Source organism: Odocoileus virginianus, chromosome 1 (genome assembly GCF_023699985.2).
Source record: "Odocoileus virginianus isolate 20LAN1187 ecotype Illinois chromosome 1, Ovbor_1.2, whole genome shotgun sequence".
In the NCBI taxonomy this organism is placed as follows: Eukaryota; Metazoa; Chordata; class Mammalia; order Artiodactyla; family Cervidae; genus Odocoileus; species Odocoileus virginianus.
In genome coordinates, this window is record NC_069674.1 from 44,386,138 (window position 1) to 44,405,654 (window position 19,517).

General features: G+C 40.7%; 1 protein-coding gene across 1 annotated transcript; it reads left to right on the top strand.

The window, feature by feature from the left end:
• Positions 1 to 5,915: 5,915 nt before the first annotated feature.
• On the top strand, positions 5,916 to 19,517 carry SRI (sorcin). Its single transcript, XM_020907724.2, has 8 exons — positions 5,916 to 6,024; positions 6,938 to 7,021; positions 9,329 to 9,398; positions 14,855 to 14,898; positions 15,681 to 15,828; positions 16,068 to 16,181; positions 17,406 to 17,464; positions 19,142 to 19,517. The coding sequence occupies exons 1-8, from the start codon at positions 5,974 to 5,976 to the stop codon at positions 19,166 to 19,168; spliced, it is 597 nt and encodes a 198-aa protein (XP_020763383.1). The 5' UTR covers positions 5,916 to 5,973; the 3' UTR covers positions 19,169 to 19,517.

Below are 19,517 nucleotides of genomic sequence, written 5' to 3' on the forward strand. Positions count from 1 at the left end.
TTCTGGATGCCATATGCAGTACTTTATGTTAACTTTTTTTCAGGGACAGAAAGTATCCATATGCCTTTTTTCTTCAAAGTAGGAATATAGATGACTGGGGAAAGTACACCACAAAAGAACAAGATCCTCTATGAGAAGTATATTCAGATCAATTCACAATTTTAATTGGAAGAGCCAAATATTTAAGTCAGGCTAGACAAGGCCTTCAAGAGCTTGAGCCATGTACCTTCTCCCAGGCTCAGTTTCCCCATCTGTAAAACAACAGGGTTGGGGAAGCTGATTACAAATGTTTCTGTATTCCAATGACTTCCCCGAATGACTCTGATCCAGAGCCTGTCTAAAAGCCTCCTATACTGAGCCAGCAAAAAGAACAAAATAATGCCATTTGCAGCAACATGGATGGGCCTGGAGCTTATCATATTCAATGAAGTAAGTCAGACAAAGACAAATGTCACATGGTATCATTTATATGTAGAATCTAAAATATGATACAAATGAACTTATTTACAAAACAAACTCACAGATTTAGAAAACAAACTTCTAGTTTAAAAAACAAGCTTACAGTTACCAAAGGGGAAACATGGGGGGGAGAGATAAATTAGGGGTTTTGGATTAGCACATACAAACTACTGTATATAAAATAGATAGACAAGGTCCTACTGTATAGCACAGGGGACTATACTCAATTTCTTGTAATAAACCATCATAGTAAATTTCATATATATGCGAGTGTGTCTGTATATATATATATATATATGTATATGCATATATATATATGTGTATATATACATATATATTTGTTGTCCAGTCGCTAAGTTGTATCAGACTCTTTTGCAACCCCATGGACTATAGCCCACCAGTCTCCTCTATCCATGGAATTTCCCAGGCAAGAATTCTGGGGCAGGTTGCCATTTCCTTCTCCAGTGGATTTTCCTGACCCAGGGATCAAACTCATGTCTCCTGCATTGGCAGGTGGATTCTTTACCACTGAACCACCAGGGAAGCATATATATGTGTGTATACATATAACACAATCACTTTGCTCTATACAGAAACTAGCAACTAGCACCACACTGTAAATCAATTATACGTCAATTTAAAAAATAATAAATAAATGTAAAGCTCCTATTGCGTGCTCTCTGACCCAAGCTACTGCCAGGACCCTCAATCATTGTGGCATGGCTGTATAACTCCCACAGTCTGTTCCTAGGACTTAGCAAATTGTTAGGACAAATAACACAGTATTCTAGCTCCCCAGACTGCCCAAACCAGTTAGGAATCCCTCTTCTAAATATATAGCTCAGATACTCTGTTGCTGAGTTTAATTATGTGAGGATTTTATTGTCCGTATCGAGTTCTGTGATTCAAAGGCACAGGAATAAGATGAGTTCTTATCCCACTGGGGTTTTTATTTTGTTCAAAATTAAAACAGACCCAAGGGATGGCAAGGAATGGCTTCTTTCTCTAGATTATATCTTTGATGATTTGTATCATCAAAGCCTTGCCGAAGGCTGATACTTACAACCTCTGCAGGGTTTTACACACCTAAATTCTTTTCTGGCAGTTCCTCTTCTGCCCAAATTCCTCAGGAAGCAGTAAAATGAGAGGGGAAATGTAAGCTTGGTTTAGTATCTTTGTAGTTTGTTTACATTTTATACACCAATGCTTTAGAGTTAAGTAAATCAGTTGGGCTCAAGACCTGGTTTGTAACCTTGGGAAAGTTACCTATGCCTCAATTTCCTCATCTATAAAATGTTGGCAATTGCATCTCTTTTCCAAGGTGATTTTCTTGAAATGCACCTATAAGGAAGTACCCAGAACAATACTTGGCACATACAAAGAACCCAGTAAAGCTGCTCTTTTCTCTCCCTCTCTACCTTCACTGCCTCCACTGGAATGAATATCAAAACCATAAAAGTAAATTACCTGTATTCACCTCTATTCTTATAGAAATCTTACTGAGTCTTTAGTTTTTCCTGAATGTTTTCAGGCTTGACAATACTCAGACATAATTAAAGGAACCCAGGTTACAAGGGTAACATTTAAAAGCCAGCTTTGCATCCAGCTTTGTCATCACTGAGCACACCCTCTGGCTACTACTATACAGGGCAAGACTGAAACCAGCAAGTCAGAGTTTCACGGTTTTCCTTTTGACCAGCTTATTGAGCAATGGGAAAGAATCTGAGAACACTATACATAGGATCCTACCCCAGAGAGGTCAGCATTCCTTAGGGTGATTCAGTTACCATTATCCATTATCTTCACTGTGAAATCATTTGTTAAAGCGCTATTCTCCCAGAGTCATAAACCAGAATCCTGGAGGGGTCTGCAACAGTGGTTGGCAACTACTATACAAGGGACATATCTACCCCACTTCCTGCTTTTATACACCTATGACCTAATCATTTGTTGTAATTGAAAAAGTAAAATAAAGAATAGTATTTCTTGACATATGAAAATTATATGAGACACAAACTTTGGTGTTCATAAGTAAAGTCAGACTGGAATAAAGCCACAGCCATTTATTTGTGTATTGTCTATGGATGCCTGCATGGTACAGAAGCAGAACTGAGTCACTGCTACAGAGACTGTATAGCCCATAAAACCTATATACTTTCTGGTCCTTTACAAAGTTCGCTGCCCCCTGATAAGGGGCACAGACCCTGGGGACCACACAGCCCGGCAGCAGGCTCGGTTCCTCCCATTTGCCCAAGTGCTGTCATCTCCTTTGTATCCTCCAATGGATAATCAGGTTTTTATGAGGGTCAAACAAACGTAGAAAGTGCTTAGAAGAGGGCCTGGTGCATATTAAGTACCATCTATGGGTCTGTTACTGTAGCAGGAGCAGCATACCAGTTAGTTAGCAACAACTGTGAGAATTTCATTTGTAGCACTCCAACATTCAAGGGGCAGTAGGAAGGTATTAAAGACAACTGAAATAACAATGAGCATAGATGCTCATCCACAAAACTAGTTCTGCATTCTTAACAAATATTTTTTATGCTATATTCTTCTTTCAAACTTGAGTCTTAGAGAAGCTTACACTCAACTTTGAGTTCAGCCCTCACTATCTACTCCTTACAGTTGGAATAGACTCCAAAACAGAGGCTAAGGAACAGTATAGAGCCCAGAAATAAATCCATGCAACGGATCTGAGACAAGAATGCCAAAAGTATACAATGGAGAAAGGATGACCTCTTCAATAAATGGTCCTATGAAAACTGGATTAGTGCGTGTGTGTATGCTCAGCTGTGTCTGATGTGACTGCATGGACTATAGCCCACCAGGCTCCTCTGACCTGGGATTTCCCAGGCAGGAACACTGGAGCGGTTTGCCGTTTCCTTCTCCAGTGGATCTTGATCCAGGGATCGAACCCATGTCTCCTGCACATCTCCCACATTGTAGGTGGATTCATTTTTTTTTTTTTTTTTTAAACCACTGAGCCACTGAGGAAAACTGGATGCTCACATGCAAAAGAGTGATTATTGGACCCTATCCCACACCATACACAAAAATCAACTCAAAATGGAATAAAGACTTAAATATAAGATCTAAAACTGTAAAACTCTTAAAAGAAAACTTAAGGGGAAAGCTTTGTGACATTGGCCTTGACACTGATTTCATGGCTGTGACACCAAAAACACAAGCAACAAAAACTAAAAACTAAATAAATAAGTAGGATTAAAAAACTTCTGCACCGCAAAGAAACAACAGAATGAAAAGGCAACTCAAAGAACAAAAGAAAATATTTGCAAACCATATTCTGACAAGAAGTTATTCTCTAAAATTTTTACAAAGACATACAAATGTACAGCAGGTATATGAAAAAATGCTCAGTGTCACTAGTTACCAGAGAAATGCAAATCAAAACCACAATGAGGTATCACCTCATACCTGCCAAGATGGCTATTATTATAAAAAAAAAAAAATAGACAATAAGTGTTGGCAAGTATGTGGAAAAATTGGAAATCCTGCACATTATTAGTGGGAACTAGAAATGGTGAGGTTGCCATGAAAACAGTGTGGAATTTCCTCAAAAAATTAAAAATAAAATGACCATATGATCTAGCAACCCTACTTCTGGATATATATCCAAAAAAAGAAAAAAATGAAAACAGAATCTCAAAGAGATATTTGTACCAATGTTCACAGCAATTTTATTCACCAATAACCAAGATGTGGCAGCAACCCAAATGTCCAACTATACATGAATATTTTTCAGTGTGGCATATATCATACAATGCATTGTTATCCAGCCTTAAAAAAGGATATCCTATCACATTCTGCAATATGGTTGAATTTCAAGGACACTATGCTAAGTCAATTACAAGAAGACAAATACTGCATGATTCTACTTATATGAGGCATTTAAAAATAGTCAAACTCATAGAAACAGAAAGTAGAATGGTGGTTGCCAGGACCTTTGAGGAGGAAATGGAGAGTTGTTTACTGGTAGAGATTTTCAGTCATGTGAGAGGAAATGTTTTGGAGATCTGCTATGCAGCACTGTGGATGCTTTTAACAATAGTGCACTGTACACTTGGGCAGGAAGATATCAGCTTGTGTTTTTACTATAATAAAAATACTAGGGAAAAAATAAAACCCTCCATATAGGCCATAGTCATCTACCTTGATGATGACTGTGGTACTTGAAAACAGTAATCAACTTCCTGAATGAAACACAAAGCAAGTAGTATAGTTGATTTGATATAAGGCAACAGGGAACATTAGAATTTTTCTCACAATTCAGGACTTTCATTTTGAGGTATGCGGGATCCAAAAAGAGAACTTGAGAGGGAAATTTATACATGAGAGGAAAACAATGACCCTAGGGAGAACCCAGTCGACCACATGAGCAAGCCCTGTCCCACACACAGCACGTGGTCCAATATTTGTTAAATGTTGATGACTCATTCAATTTTTCTGTGCAACCTCCATAGCAAATACTGCGAATCTTGCTTATTGTTACATTTCTTAAAACGTTGACATTCAAAGAATTCTGCGTGATAGAAACTGTATGAAACAAAACCAAACCAGAAAATCTCACGTCTGAATTGCTTCAAACTGTTAAACTGGGTGAAAAACAAAGCTGTGAAGTAAAGAAAACTGTTTCCTGAATCACCTGACTCAAATACCAAGACCCAGCACTCTTACCTTCCTGACAAGTGTGTTTTTACCAACACACTCCTTGCCTGCACTAAACTTTCCTTGCATAAAAAGTAGCTGAGTGATTTTGGAGACGGGAATTGTTTTTCCTGAATCATCCAGATAAGTGGAACAACTCAGCTTCTAAGAACAGTCCGGCCGAGGCTGCCCTGGCCAGTAAGTGTCCTCTGTCCTCTTCACGCCATATCTGAGTCACATGCAGCTTAACCTGGAGATGACATTGTCGCCTAGGAAGGAAACACGCCGTTATTGTTGAATGAAATGGTCAACCGCAAACCGACGCTCCAAATGCGCTCAGGTCCTGACGTTCACTGCTGATTTCCCAGGGCGCTTTCGCAGCTTCATTTTTCGACTTCTCCTCTCCCAGAGAGCATCTCAGAGCTGCCCTAAGGCATTCGGCCCCTTCCCCCAATACCACACTTTGCTTCCAGCCCCGTGGGCCTGTCCAATGAAGTTGTTTAAAATACAAAACGTAGCAGAAGATGATCGAGCAGGAAGAGAAAAAGAACACCCGGCGAAATGGGTTGGTGTTGGAACGTGCCATTCGTTTTGGAGGGAGAAGAATCCCAGGTGTGAATTGTATCCCGCGTGTGAAGTCACTTACCAGACCTCGGGTTCTTGAGGGCCTGAGAAGAGAAATCACCAAAGACCCGGCGGAGCGCAGGAAGGGGCGGAGGCCGGGAGCGGAGCCTGGCGCGGGCGGCGGCCCCGGGCGCGTCCCCCGCGGCCCCGGGTGGTGCGGCCCTGGGCGGTCCCCGCGGGCAGCCGGGGAGGCGGGAGGCGCTGGGCGGCGGCGCAGAGTGCAGCATGGCGTATCCCGGGCATCCTGGCGCCGGCGGCGGCTACTACGCGGGCGGGGTGAGTGCTGCCCGCGCGGGCTCGTGGCCGGGGCGCGATCTCTGGACGCCCGGGGCTCCGAGAAGCCACAGCGGGCGTCTCGGCAGGGGCGGCTCCCTGGCGCCCCCGCCCTGCCCGCCGCCTCGCCCAGCGCCCCCGCCGTCCGGCCTCTGTCTCCAGCGACCTCCTTCCTTCTGTCCCTTCTTCCCCCCTGGGTTTCTGCTTGGGGCCGGGACGCGCGTAGGTTTGACCCAAGAAGCCCACCCTGTGCCTCCCGGATCCGCGGCGTGAAATCGTGCAAATGGGGTGTCGCCTTCCTCTCCGCCTTCTCTAAGAGCAACAGCCATTTTAATCTAGAATGGTCCTGCGATCTGATGGTCCTTCTCTCTCTCTCTCCGAAAATGAGAAAAACGGGAAAGTCAGGGAAAGTCCGCTAGCGTCAGAGACTTCGGGAGGAAGGCAGCCTGGCCCTGAGTCTGGGACGGGCATCCTTTTGGGAGCTGTTTACTAAAAAGAATATTACCTAGCTGTGACACACCTCACCCTTCGGAGGCTACACCTGTCTCAGAACGCTTTAAAAATACCATAAACGCTAGAAAAAAACAGGCAAGACAGTTATGAGCCCTGCTGGTAAGTTGCATGGCCAGGTTGCATTCATCTCAGCAAACTGCAGGTTAATGGGGATTTGCAGAGGTTACTTCATTTATACTGATGTCATTGTCAAGACAACTCATTTTGATCCTCGCTGCGGGTTTTTTAATTATAACTGGGGTGAGAATGGGAGAAAGGGGAGGAGTGATTGTACGTAGAGAGTTAAAGCGGGGGGGGGAGGGGAGCAAACGACTGAGAGTGAACCTGACTTTGCACAAGGCAGTGAATGGTGAAAGAGTAAAACTTGGTCAGCGGATTGATGCATTTGTTCCCTGTCTTACAGTATGGAGGGGCTCCCGGAGGGCCTGCGTTTCCCGGACAAACTCAGGATCCGCTGTATGGATACTTTGCTGCTGTAGCTGGACAGGTTAGCTCTTCCCTTTAACATTAAAGGAATTGCAGATTCTACATTTGTTACCTTTGTTACAGCCGGGCTCCCCTGGTGGCTCAGAGGTTAAAGCGTCTGCCCGCAATGCGAGAGACCTGGTGACCTGGGTTCAATCCCTGGGTTGGGAAGATCCCCTAGGAGAAGGAAATGGCAACCCACTCCAGTATTCTTGCCTGGAGAATCCTATGGACGGAGGAGCCTGGTAGGCTACTACGGTCCATGGGGTCGCAAAGAGTCGGACACGACTGAGCGACTTCACTTTCATTTGTTATAGTCACACGGAAAAATGACTATTCCTCTGGAAAAGAATTCCTTTGCTTCTGCTCAAGAAAACAAAAGAGAGAAGGAAGTTCTTGGGCAGTTATTTATTTTTGAATATTCAGAACAAACTCGGACAACGTGTACCCATGCTTATGTTCAATTCAGAACTAAACTTGTGATTGAATTAGGCTCAGATTGAACACAATAAGCTAGTATAAATATGCTTTGAAGATATGTAAGGTAGAAAGATGTCTTTAGAATTGTGAATTGTCAGGGTCCAGACAGTGAATTTCCAGAGAAGAAATTCCAGGTCAGATGAACTTTAAACCTTTCTTTGTACAATTAGAAGCATGTAGTACCAGTAATTCTGTAGCCAGATTCTGAGGGACATTTTCTTTGCATTGAGTTTGACTGTTAATTACCCTCTTAGGAAATGGGTACTTCAGGTTAAAAACCCACAAGCTTCAAAATAAGAAAGGTACTTTCTTCTTGCTATCAGGAAGTTAATCTTGTGGCCAGTTTAGTTTTTCTTTGCTGCGGATGCTATTACTAGGTCAGCCCTTACATGTCCTTGTTAGATGTTGTGGTCTGTTGACCCAGAGAGAGAATTAAGGTCAGCACCCCGAGACCTTTCACTTCTTTGCATTCTAGTTGTGTGACAGGTGGTAGTTCATCTTGTAGGAGGCATTTTTCCTCAGCTGCCAGGTCACTGTATGTATCATACTGCTGTTATAATCCAGCATGTTCAAAGAGGATGTTTGTGCTTATGAATTCAACCTAGTTTTCTTTTAATCAAAAGCTAGAAATAGCACAGTCTTAATGTGAAAATGCCTGAAGACTATTATGGGATAAAAACCTGTGACCACCTTTTAGAACAGCACTGGAAGAAATACAGTTTGAGAAACTGAATGGAAAATTGAGTCTAAAACTGAAAGAGCTTCCCCTTAAGTATCTGCTTCACCTGTTAGTGATCTGTATCTTTGAAACCACAAGACACAGCAAAGCTCAAGTCTCTGCATTCTTAGATCGCCAGTACCAGGAGCCATGAAAGTGACCCCACCTGCTTAGCTTTCAGCAGCCCTGGTCTGCGGCAGCATGTCCATCGTCTTTCACATTATTGATCCTGCCTGTCACCTAGATTGTATAATAGTCATGAACTTGAGGATTTAGGCATTTTATTTTAAAATCTTTAACATATTTCTAATTCTGACCTAGGTCAGCCAATGAATAGGCATGAAGAACCTGTCTTCTAGGTATAATTGTGATCTGAAAAAAATATTCATCATATTCTAAGCAAGGGTGATCACAGAGGCTGCTTTTTGTGGGAACCAAACTTTTCATTTACTGATGTCATCCTGTGTACCCAGCTCTCCACCCCCTCAACAGAAAAAAAAAAAAAAACTAGGACAATTAATAGAACTTTTAATCAAATACATAAATAATTGTATTCTAAATTGCTTACTTTGGCAGTTTCCTAGTTCAGCCTGAGAGTAGTTCAGGATAGAAGCTTGTTGTATTCATATGTTTAAAAATATGTCTCAGTGGAAGAAACTGAATTCATCTCACTGTTTTATTAAGAAGAGGAACCTTATACTTGAGAAGTTATGCCAAGTCTGATTCAGGAATTTATAGGAAATGATGAAAAGATATTGGTAATATCAAAGTACAGGTGTAAGCAGCTTTCAGACTTGGTTAATTCTTGTATAATGATTGTTGCAAATAAAGCCTGAAATTGAATACCCACTTTACCTAGGTATTAAGAAAAGTATTTTTGGTATATGTCCCTCATTATCCATTTGTGGGAGAACGCTGAACAATTTCTTTCTGTAACTTAACTGTTTAGGGAAGTAGAGTGAAGAAAAAGAATGCCTACTTTTGAAAGGCATCCATTTAAAAAAGTCTCATGCATGATAATATTCATTTTCTTTATCATTATTGGTATACTGAATGCTGAATATAAACAAAGAACTGGAAGGTACCAGTCATTCTTGTAAATCTTTTTCCTTTTTTTCCCCCCCTCAAAAGGATGGACAAATAGACGCTGATGAACTGCAAAGATGCCTGACACAGTCAGGCATTGCTGGAGGATACAAACGTGAGTTAGCAGCCCCAAAGTGTCTTGGAAATCTCTTGTATTTCATGTTTCAGATGTCACTTGTGATTATTATAGCCTTCAAAGAATCTGAGAGTTTCTGAAATGGCAAAGTTAAGAATTTCAGAAGCTGAATTTATTTCTTTTGTATTTCAAAATGCTCGTTTGAAGATAGTTCTTACTGAATCATCCCACACTACCCACCAGTTTAGTGGGTTTCTTGGATCTGGGTTCCGGGTGTCTGGAACCATTCAGACCAATAAGACATGTGGCCTCCTCCTCAGAAAACAAGGTAAGATGCTGAAATGAAATCCTCCAGGTCAGGTGTCATTAATGATAGGAGCTAACATTTGCTACTCACTGTTTGCCAGGAGCATATTCTGGCTCAAACGTGGTGTCACTTAGGACTTTCAGGGGCTGGTCCCTTGCACCTGATCCCAGGGTGACCTGTTCTGCATCCCTGGTTCTGAGTAGTTGGTCCTACCCTCCCTTTTCACAAGTGCCCAGTCCCCCACCCCTAGTCCTCAAGGAGCCAGTTCTACACTCCTGCTCTCAGCTCCTGGCAGCATGAATGCTCACCTTGACATCCCCCAGGTCTTTGCTCTTTCTACATCAGGCTAAGTAAGATGTACCCTTCCTGATTTCTAAACTCTATAGTAGTCCTTCCCGCTGCCCCCTAGTTCCTCATAGACTCCCCACGTGCTTACACCCACTTCCTTCCTTTTGAATTCTGCACGAGCTGCAGAGGCAGCTCTTGGCAGGATGCTCATTCCTGGCAGGGGCTTTCTCATCCCACACATGCCACATGCTGCCCTTCAAATCACGTCTTGACCATGATAGAACAGCGTCTTGGCTGATATGCATGACCTACCACCTTCTTTGCCTGTTGTTAATTGAGACAGAACATCTAATCAAAGTCTCAACTTCTTGGTAAGCTGTGAATTAAAGCATTCAAACTAGGGGATTTCCTGACAGTCCGGTGGTTAGGGCTCCAGGCTTTCACTGCGGAGGACCCGGGTTCAGTCCCTGTTTAGAGAAATAAGATCCCACAAGCCGTTCAGCATGGCCAGAAAACAAACAAGCAAACAAACAAAAAAAAAAACCTCCACAAACTAGAATTCACACCTGTGGACCTGTAGTGGCCATTTTTGACTGTTTGACAGGGCATAGTTACTAGGTGGTTCTCTTTTTTAAACTCTCAGCATATCCATTTTTATCATCCTTTGTTTTATGACTTCAGTATCCAATCACTATTTCCTAGTTGTGGGAATTAAAACAAAATAGAAACCTTTTGGATTTCTGTCATTTAGTCTGGTCTTACACAAAAGATGCCCTTCTCTCCATTAGGGGGTTTGGTTTTTTGTTTTTTTTTTTACTATTGTAGGCAGTACATTTAAATTGTTAACCTCAAGCAGTTGGGAGTGGTGAACAAAGGATATCTAATAGCAGGGTTTCCACAAGTGAGCTATGTCCCAATACAGACTATTACTCTACTTCTGTTCAGTAGAAGAGGTGTGGCCAATTTTAAAATCTAACAGAGTAGGCAGTCTATTCTTGTAGAGCAGTCACTTTAGTAATTTCCTTTGAGAAAGCCACATTTAGTAATGACCTTAGATCACCGAGTTACAGAAAGGACATATCTATCCTGGATTGTCTGATTAATTTGCTTGCTGTCATCTTCTTGTGAAGGCTGTGCATGCATGCTAAGCTGCTTCAGTCGTGTCCGACCATTTGTGATCCGGTGGACTGTAACCGGCCAGGCTCCTGTGTCCATAGGATTTCCCAGGCAAGAATACTGGAGTGGGTTGCCATTTCCTTCTCCATGTGAGACTGTAATGACCCACAAAACCATCCTGTTTGTGAGTGTCAGAGTGCGTGTTGTAATGGAGAAGTTATGCAGCCATTGGTCTTTTTCAACCCAGCTCCCAAACCAAAAAGCACAGATGGGGATGCGGGAGATAGTAAAACCTATGGCATCTTCTTTTCTTGCCTGGAAAATGCCATAGACAGAGGAGCCTGGCAGGCTACAGTCCATGAGGCCGCAAAGAGAAGGACAGGACTGAGCAGCACATGGTATCTTAACCAATTTAAGAGGGAGCAGTCATGCCTAGAGGTGGTGTTGATAAGGGAAGTTGCTCTTTGAAATTATTTAAAATAGGATTAACATCATTTAAAATTATTTAAATTAGTGTTATTTAAAATAGGAGTAGCATTAGTAAAAACTTTCTGGAGGAAAAAAAAAAGAAATGAACAGGAGTTCTCCTCACCCAAACTAATAAAGATGTCAGTGTTCTGACTCATCAGAACTGCCTGCCCAGAATAGTGAATTTTCTCTTTTGTTCCTGCCCATCTCATTCTCTCCCTTCTCAGACCAGATTTCTGTTCTCCCAAACAAAGAACTCTAACCTGTCACTCTCCTCCTCATAAAATCCTGAGTAGCGCCATGGAGCCCATATAAAACAGAAGTTAGACGGCTTACCAGGAATTCAGCCCCAGGCGCACAGCACCCCCACACTTCCCCCGCTTCTTTGCCGTCTGGACTCACTGCTGCTTCCCTTGCTCGTGCAGGTCCCCAGCTTTACATGACTGTCTCCAGACATCCCAAATCTTTCCTGTCATTCACAGCTCGGCTTAAATGTTACCTCTTCTATCAAGTCTTTCTTTCAACATGAAGGAGCCTCTCACACTTCAAGATCTGGTAGTTTCTGGTGTCTCCATTATGGCTTACCCTCTTCTACCCTGTACCCTGGTGAGGGAAATGGCAACCCGCTCCAGTGTTGCCTGGAGAATCCCATGGACAGAGGACCCGGGCAGGCTATAGCTCACGGGGACGCAAGAGTCGGACATGACTTAGCGACTAAACCACCACCACCCTGTGCGCATGACTTCCGTCAGCCAGGGCAGGTCCAGTTTCACAGCTGTTATCTCCAGTGTCCCTGGCATCCTGAGCCCTGCACATCAGGAGTACTTAATCGGCATTTGATGAATTAATGAGGATGGGAGACTGCCTAAAATGGAAAAAAAAATACATATATATCCTTATTTGTATTTTGACTTAAGAAAAATTGGTATTTACCTAAGGGATTATACATTACTTCTAATTATCAGTGTAAATCAGAAGTGTCTGTTTAAACTAATGCTTGATTCCCATAGTCAGATTCTGATCTAATTGTTCTGTGGTGATGCTGACTATACTTTGTTAACAAAAGTTGTTAAGAGAGTAGATCTTAAAACTGCTCACCACATGCATCAAAGGTAGCTATGTGAGGTGATACATGTGGTAATTAACCTTCTTACAGTCATTATATACATACATCAAACCATTACATTGTATACCTTAAACTTACACAATGTTGTATGTCAATCATATCTTAGTAAAGCTAAAAAAGTAAAAATTATTGTTCTGTAGTATAGCCCAGATATCAGAGTCTTTTAAAGCTTTTGGGTGATTCTTTTAAGTGCTCAGGATCAAGAACCTCTGGTCTAGACTAGAGAGACTTCATACCTCCACACAACTTAAAAATCACAACAAAGAATCAGCCAACTCTTTAAAGTGTTTAAAAGTGTTCCTTTTTCTCACCTCCAAGAATTATCTCCATGGATCAGATAGAGATTAAGGGACCAAAACAGAAATAGTCTCCAACCTTTTATTTCAGGCTTCTAAGCTATGCTAAACACATGAATGTATTAAAAGTAGAAAACCTATAGTTTGTAACATTTGGAAACATTACAGCAATAAGAGTTAGCCTAGTGTTTTAAATGCACTTTGTTTAAAGATTAAAATGAAGCTGGTAATAGCTGTAAATAATGTTAACTCTATGTACATCTCAATAGCCTTGTCAAATTTATGCTAGCTTTGCCCACATGAACCTTGTCACTTCTTCCTCCTAGTTTTACACTTCTTTGTACCTAAGAATACTCCCTCAAAGTCTTGATAAGATGCAAGGAAATTCTTTAATTTGTTGATACTTAGATAGAGTACTATTAGGTCATAAACCAACAAGTGTATTCTAGTTTGGTTGTCTAAGTGAGGTGTGGAAATACCCTCAAAACACCCTTGAGCCGTGAGTAAACTGAAAAGGCTTCTGAACAATGGCTATCAGTGAGTGGGTCCTCTGGTCTTAGTCCAGAATGCTCTCATTTGACTCACAATTCTAGCAAGCATATTTATCTTACTGTCTATGAAAAGAGGTCATAGGCAATTTGGGGTAGGAGGTGACCATTCAATGTCTGACATTAAAGGGAAAAGAAAGAGAAACAAATGATCTGCACAGAACTAGCAAAACCAACTAAAGTCAATTGTGCGTAGGGACAAAGCCACTGGATCCACCCATTCACCGTGGTGGATATAATACATTGTGGTTCATTGTGGTGGATTGAACTCAGAGCTATTTCATGCCTGGGGCACATAAAACATAGGGCTGTTTTCCTTAGTCTTGAAAATATCAGAAACCCCTGTCTCATAAGTTGACTGTTAATCAAGTTTAAGGGAATGTATTCTTGTAATGTTCTATGGAGGTGTCATGGTCATTCTGTGCCTAACTTCTGAACAAAGATAATGTAAGCAAGAAGTTAACGTAGAGCTCTTCTCTGGGGCCTTAGGGTCTAGAATACGATTCAAAAGTGAAGATCTAACATAGGTTCTATGACAGGACTATAAGAGGATACAGTAGTGACCATACAGAAATTATTTCAGGGCTATTTTTGTGAATCAGTGTGTGCATTCAGGAGCCATCCTGAGTTCAAATTCTGAGTCTGCCTTTTATCAGCAGAGATCTTAATCTTACATGGTATGTTAACTGGTTTCTTGCTTGAGGGGTTAGCTTAATAATAGTGTTTAAAATGGGGCCTGGCAGTTGGAGCTAACATACAGGCAAAAAAAAAAAAAAATATATTACAGTTTCAAAGGCAAAAAAAGAAAATAATACTTTTTATAAACTATGTTATAGAAAACTGTAAGCCTATGCAAAAATAGAGATAATTATACAATGAACTCCTCTGTACCCATCCATCAGCATCAACAGTTATCAATGTGTTGCTCTTCTTGTTTTATCTGTAAACCTAGCCATTTTCTTTTAAAGCAGATTTCAGATCTCTTAACATTATTCTACCTACAGATAACTTTAGTGCATATTTTTCTTAAAGGTGAGGACACTTTTATCCCCCAACTTAAAAGCCATGAATCACACCTAAAAATATTAACAATACTAGGCTATCCTTTTTTTTAAAAAAAGATATCTATTAAATTTTTTAAAATCAAATTTGGGTCTGGAAGGAGTTCTCTCTATCTGGAAAATAAGCCTACTTCAAAGCTCCATGAATATAGTTTCACATAAATTGAACAGCATGTAAGAATAAAAGTGTATAAATAATCACATTCCTATTAGTTTGAATGTATCCAATGTAATGTGAATTTTTGAAATCACGTTAATATGTATGTACTTTTCTTGATTTAACAGCGTTTAACCTGGAGACTTGCCGGCTTATGGTTTCAATGCTGGATGTATCCTTTACCTTGATGGCAGTCTAGAGTTTTTTATTCTAGATAAAAAAAAAAACTTGAAGGAATTTGTCTAAGAACTAATATTCAGTAAACACAAAGTGACACATGACCACAGAAAAGTTTTCCAAGATCATTAACTTTTAAGATGTCACTTGGTGTGAAAAAGGAAGGAAGTTTAATAAGTAGAACATCTGTTATTTAAGAATTTGAGGAAGCATCATAAACAAACAAGTATAGAAACCAGAGCAGTCAAGGCGGCTTTTTTGCTGTGACATTGATTACCCTGCATGAGTCACACTGACCTTCAAGCAATGGGATTTTTCATATCACAGTTGTTAGACTAGTTTAGTTACTGTTGATGGTATGGTGCCTTCATCCCACCTCGTTTTCCAAAAGTGAAAACTGGGTCTGGGAGGGCTTACCGTGGGAATGTTAGAGCTAAAGAGGACCCTGGACAGAAGGGTAAGCAGCATAGCCTGGACCGCCCAGAAAGTGCCGACCACTTTGGTTGTTCCAGGTAGCTCACAGTGGCCTTTTAATTTCCTTGTAGTCACTCGTGTAGATGATCTCTTTTCCTCACAGAAAATACATACTCAGAGCTTTTTCTCCATAGGCCTTTATTTTTATATCATTAGAGTATCTTTTTGTCCTGTCATGACCAAAAGAATGTACAATATTTTTTTCAGCGGAAAGAACATTAAATTCCCTTATCCTTGATCTTTGATTTAATCATTAGAAAATGTTGCAAAATAAAGATGCTCTAATCCTTGATTACAGTTCAGAGAGACATGTCAGGCACAATGGGTTTCAATGAATTTAAAGAACTCTGGGCTGTACTGAACGGCTGGAGACAACACTTTATCAGTTTTGACAGTGATAGGAGTGGAACAGTGGATCCCCAAGAATTGCAGAAGGCCCTGACAACAATGGGTGGGTATGACTGATTCCACCTCTGTTCACTAGTAGCTTTTTGGTTTTGTTTTTTTTGTTTAATTTATAAAACTAAGTGCTACATTTCTATTTATAGAAATAGCACATATTCATAATGTAAATGAGCCGTCTCCTAAAAAATTGGGCTTAAAATTATTTTTAATGTTTTGTTTTTAATCCTTGAAATTGGAATCTTTTTCTTTTTCTTTTTTTTGCTGGATGATTTTTTTTCCTTTCAGGATTTAGGTTGAGTCCGCAGGCTGTGAATTCCATTGCAAAACGATACAGTACCAATGGAAAGATCACCTTTGATGATTACATCGCCTGCTGCGTCAAGCTGCGAGCTCTAACAGGTGTGTCCTTTGAGACTGCTATTAGCAGGCCTGGCAAACAATTCTGTTTCCTCAGAAGCTTTTCTCACATGTTAAGTAATCTGCCATCCTAACCAAATTCCCTGGCAGTCCAGTGGCTAGGACAGTGGTTTTACTGCCAGGACCTGGGTTTAAGCCTTGGTCAGGGAACTAAGACCTGAAGAGCTAAGCAGCTCAGGATGGGAGAAAGAAGTCCTAACTAAACTTAGTGTTCTATAACATAAATGTACCAAGCTAATTAGTAAATTTTTTATTAAAGTATGAGCAGTAGTCTGTGATTTCTCCCTAGAACGTGAACTACTTGACAAAAGTGAAATACTGGAAAAAAGTGAAATTACCCATCGGTAGCTCTTTCCAAATTCCTTCTGTTGGAGAGTAATTTAAAATGGTGGTCTGTGTTTCAGATGTCCTTCTCAAATGAGACTGTATCAATAATCTCTACTTTTCTCTCTCCTCTTTTTCTTTCCTTTGTGTGTTTTTTCTTGTTCCATTCCTTTTCTTTAGTTTTTTTACCCTTTTCAACATACGGTTTTATAATTTTTTTGCATCCTGACAAATTTGAGGGCAGATGCTTTTTTTTTTATTAAAGTAAATCCTTTTCATTTAGTAGGACAAAGCTCAAATGGATGGAGTATTTGATCATATCTGTTTGTCATATTAAGGTCACCATACAGCTGTGAGTGTGTGCTCAGTCATGTCCGACTCTTTGTGACTCTATGGACTGTAGTCTTCTAGGCTTCTCTGTCCATGGGATTCTCCAGGCAAGAAAACTGGAATGGGTTGCTATTCCCTTCTCCACGGGTTCTCCCCAACCCAGGGATCAAACCTGCGTTGCAGGTGGTTATGGCTGAGCCACTGGGGAAGCATCTGTTTCTTCACATATCTTTGTTATTAAGAAGTCTGAAATTCTGTACTTCCGTCACAATTAAGGAATGGCCTCAGAAGCAGCTTTTACTGACTTTGGCATAAGGCCTTTTCTTCCAACTCCAGGTTGGGAAAGACAGTTGGCCAACTTCTGCTTGCTGTGTTACTTGGCTGCATATTAAATCCATTCATATTGCTACAGTTGACTCCCTTCCTTTGGCCTTTTGTTTCTGTTGGCTGGTTGTACAATTTGTTACTGCATTTGAAACTCAGTGCTAACATAATTATTATGATTTCAGATGATCTAAAAAAGCTAATAAATTTTACTGTTGTGTTTTACAGACAGCTTTCGAAGACGGGATACTGCTCAGCAAGGTGTAGTGAATTTCCCATATGATGATGTAAGTCTGAGTAAATTCGTAACTAAGTAAAAAAGATGTACAGCAATTGGGCATCCCTTTGAAGCTGGCTCTTTAGGGCATCTTAAGGATCCCAGAGCAGTTAAGGCTTATGTGATCAGGAGTCACCATCCAAAATTATTAATTTCATTTATTTGTCTTATCCATAGACCACCGTTTGTTGCATTAAACAATTTAGGTCAAGGCCCAGCTTTTCTCACTGATTAGCTGGATCACTTAGGCAGGATTTTTCATGCTCAGAGACTATTTGAGGAAAGAAAAAAAATGCTGTCTTCACTAGACTGTTGTGAGATTTCAATAAGAAATGTCCTTGAAAAATACCACCACGCAGATGTTGTATCTACTTGTCTCCTTTACACAAATCACCTCTGTCATTGAGAAATAACTTGCATGGCTCAAAGCTGCACTTGGCATGTCTGTGTTCTTCATTGAGGACAAAAGGCACAAACTTCAGTCATAACTTAAAACGATGTATTTACTGTACAGCCACACTAAATGTGTCATGACACAGACACATAACCAGTGTGAGCATAACCACGTGCTGTCTTTGATGGCCTTGGTTGGATAGACACAGCACAGCGGGGGGATGTTTAGGTGCATCTCCATTTTTTGTTCAGCCATTGATAAACCACTTTTAGAATGGGCATCACTGTGACAACTAAAAGGTTTCTCCATTTCAAAATACAAACATGCACATATTTTCAGTTTAGCAGCAGCTGCAGTTAATGAGTACACTTTTAAAAGGCTGTTGCGTAAATGTGTCTATTTCTTTTGCTTAAAGGTGTGTTCCCTTAAGCATTAACTTCTTGTGGGCATTAACTTCTCAGGTAACAGTCCTGCTGTTTCCAAAGATGGAGAGGCAGCCTGTGGGGTGGAAAGTGCACAGGCTACAGCCTCTCATGGAGCTACTTAAGGGATATCTATCTGAATGTCCTGACCCGAGTTCCCTTTTCCCTGAAAGAGGGAGTGTCAGCTGGTCCTTGCAGGAATGCTGTAGGAATAGCAGTGTCCAGAGCCGTGATGGTGATGGAAGAAAGCCAAAGAAGACTGCAAACAGGAGCAGAAACCATTGCTGTGTGTTTGATAGTGAAGCAAACTTTTCACAGCAAACAACTGGTGCTTCCACACTCAGGTTTCTGAATTACTGGAGAAGGATCAGATATTCTGTTTTTGTCACACTTTTCTGAATGCTGTTTCCGTCCATATATTGACATACTTGAATATTTTAATTAAGCAGATTTTAAAGGAATAAACTATTTTAAAGGCAGTCCAGTAGAATAGTGGGGTAAGACTGCAGTTCTGAAGTCCCCATGGGCCAGAACAGTATAAATTCCACTGTTATTTATATTTGTGAGTAGGTGCCTTTGACCATGATCACATTTTGAGTGAGATATTAATTTGGAATTTAAATAATTCTTTATGCACTAAGGTAGCATCAGCTTCCTATAAGAAGGGTTGATGTGAGAAACCCTCTGAATCTTATACTAGAATGCTTCCTTCAAAATGTGAACCTTTCCACCCATCATTTACTCTTATTTTTAAAACTATTTTTTTAAATCCACAATCCAGATGAGAATACCAAAATGTAAGCGGTGTGAAAATAAGCAGGGGTGTTCCATGTTTGGGGTCTGCGGTGTGACACTGGTTTCTCTCTTGCAGTTCATCCAGTGTGTTATGAGTGTTTAAATCAGGAGCAAGCTGTATGAACATAATCCACATCCCGACTGGAGTTCTCCTCTGCTCTCTGCCCTCAGTAATTGTGTGCAGACTTACACAGCCACTTTTCCTTAGCAGCTCTTGTAAAGGTTTATTACTTTGTGTATAACTGAAGTTTTTTGTTTTGATAATAAATGCTTTGAGATGATATTATCATAAGATCCCGTCTGTTAAACACCATTTAGAACTTCCTTGAGCCACTGTTAATCAAGCCTTATTTTCTTGCTAAGCCTCTTTTATGTAAATTCAGGTGTGCCAGTTGTTTAAGGCACATGATGTATTTTTCATTGTAAGATACTAAAACCTTTTCATCAGACTA

Coding starts and splice junctions, on each gene's coding strand:
- SRI (XM_020907724.2), top strand. CDS start 5,974: ATGGCGTATCCCGGGCATCCTGGCGCCGGCGGCGGCTACTACGCGGGC. Junction 7,022..9,328: donor TTGCTGCTGTAGCTGGACAG/GTTAGCTCTTCC, acceptor CCCCCTCAAAAG/GATGGACAAATAGACGCTGA. Junction 15,829..16,067: donor GAAGGCCCTGACAACAATGG/GTGGGTATGACT, acceptor TTTTCCTTTCAG/GATTTAGGTTGAGTCCGCAG.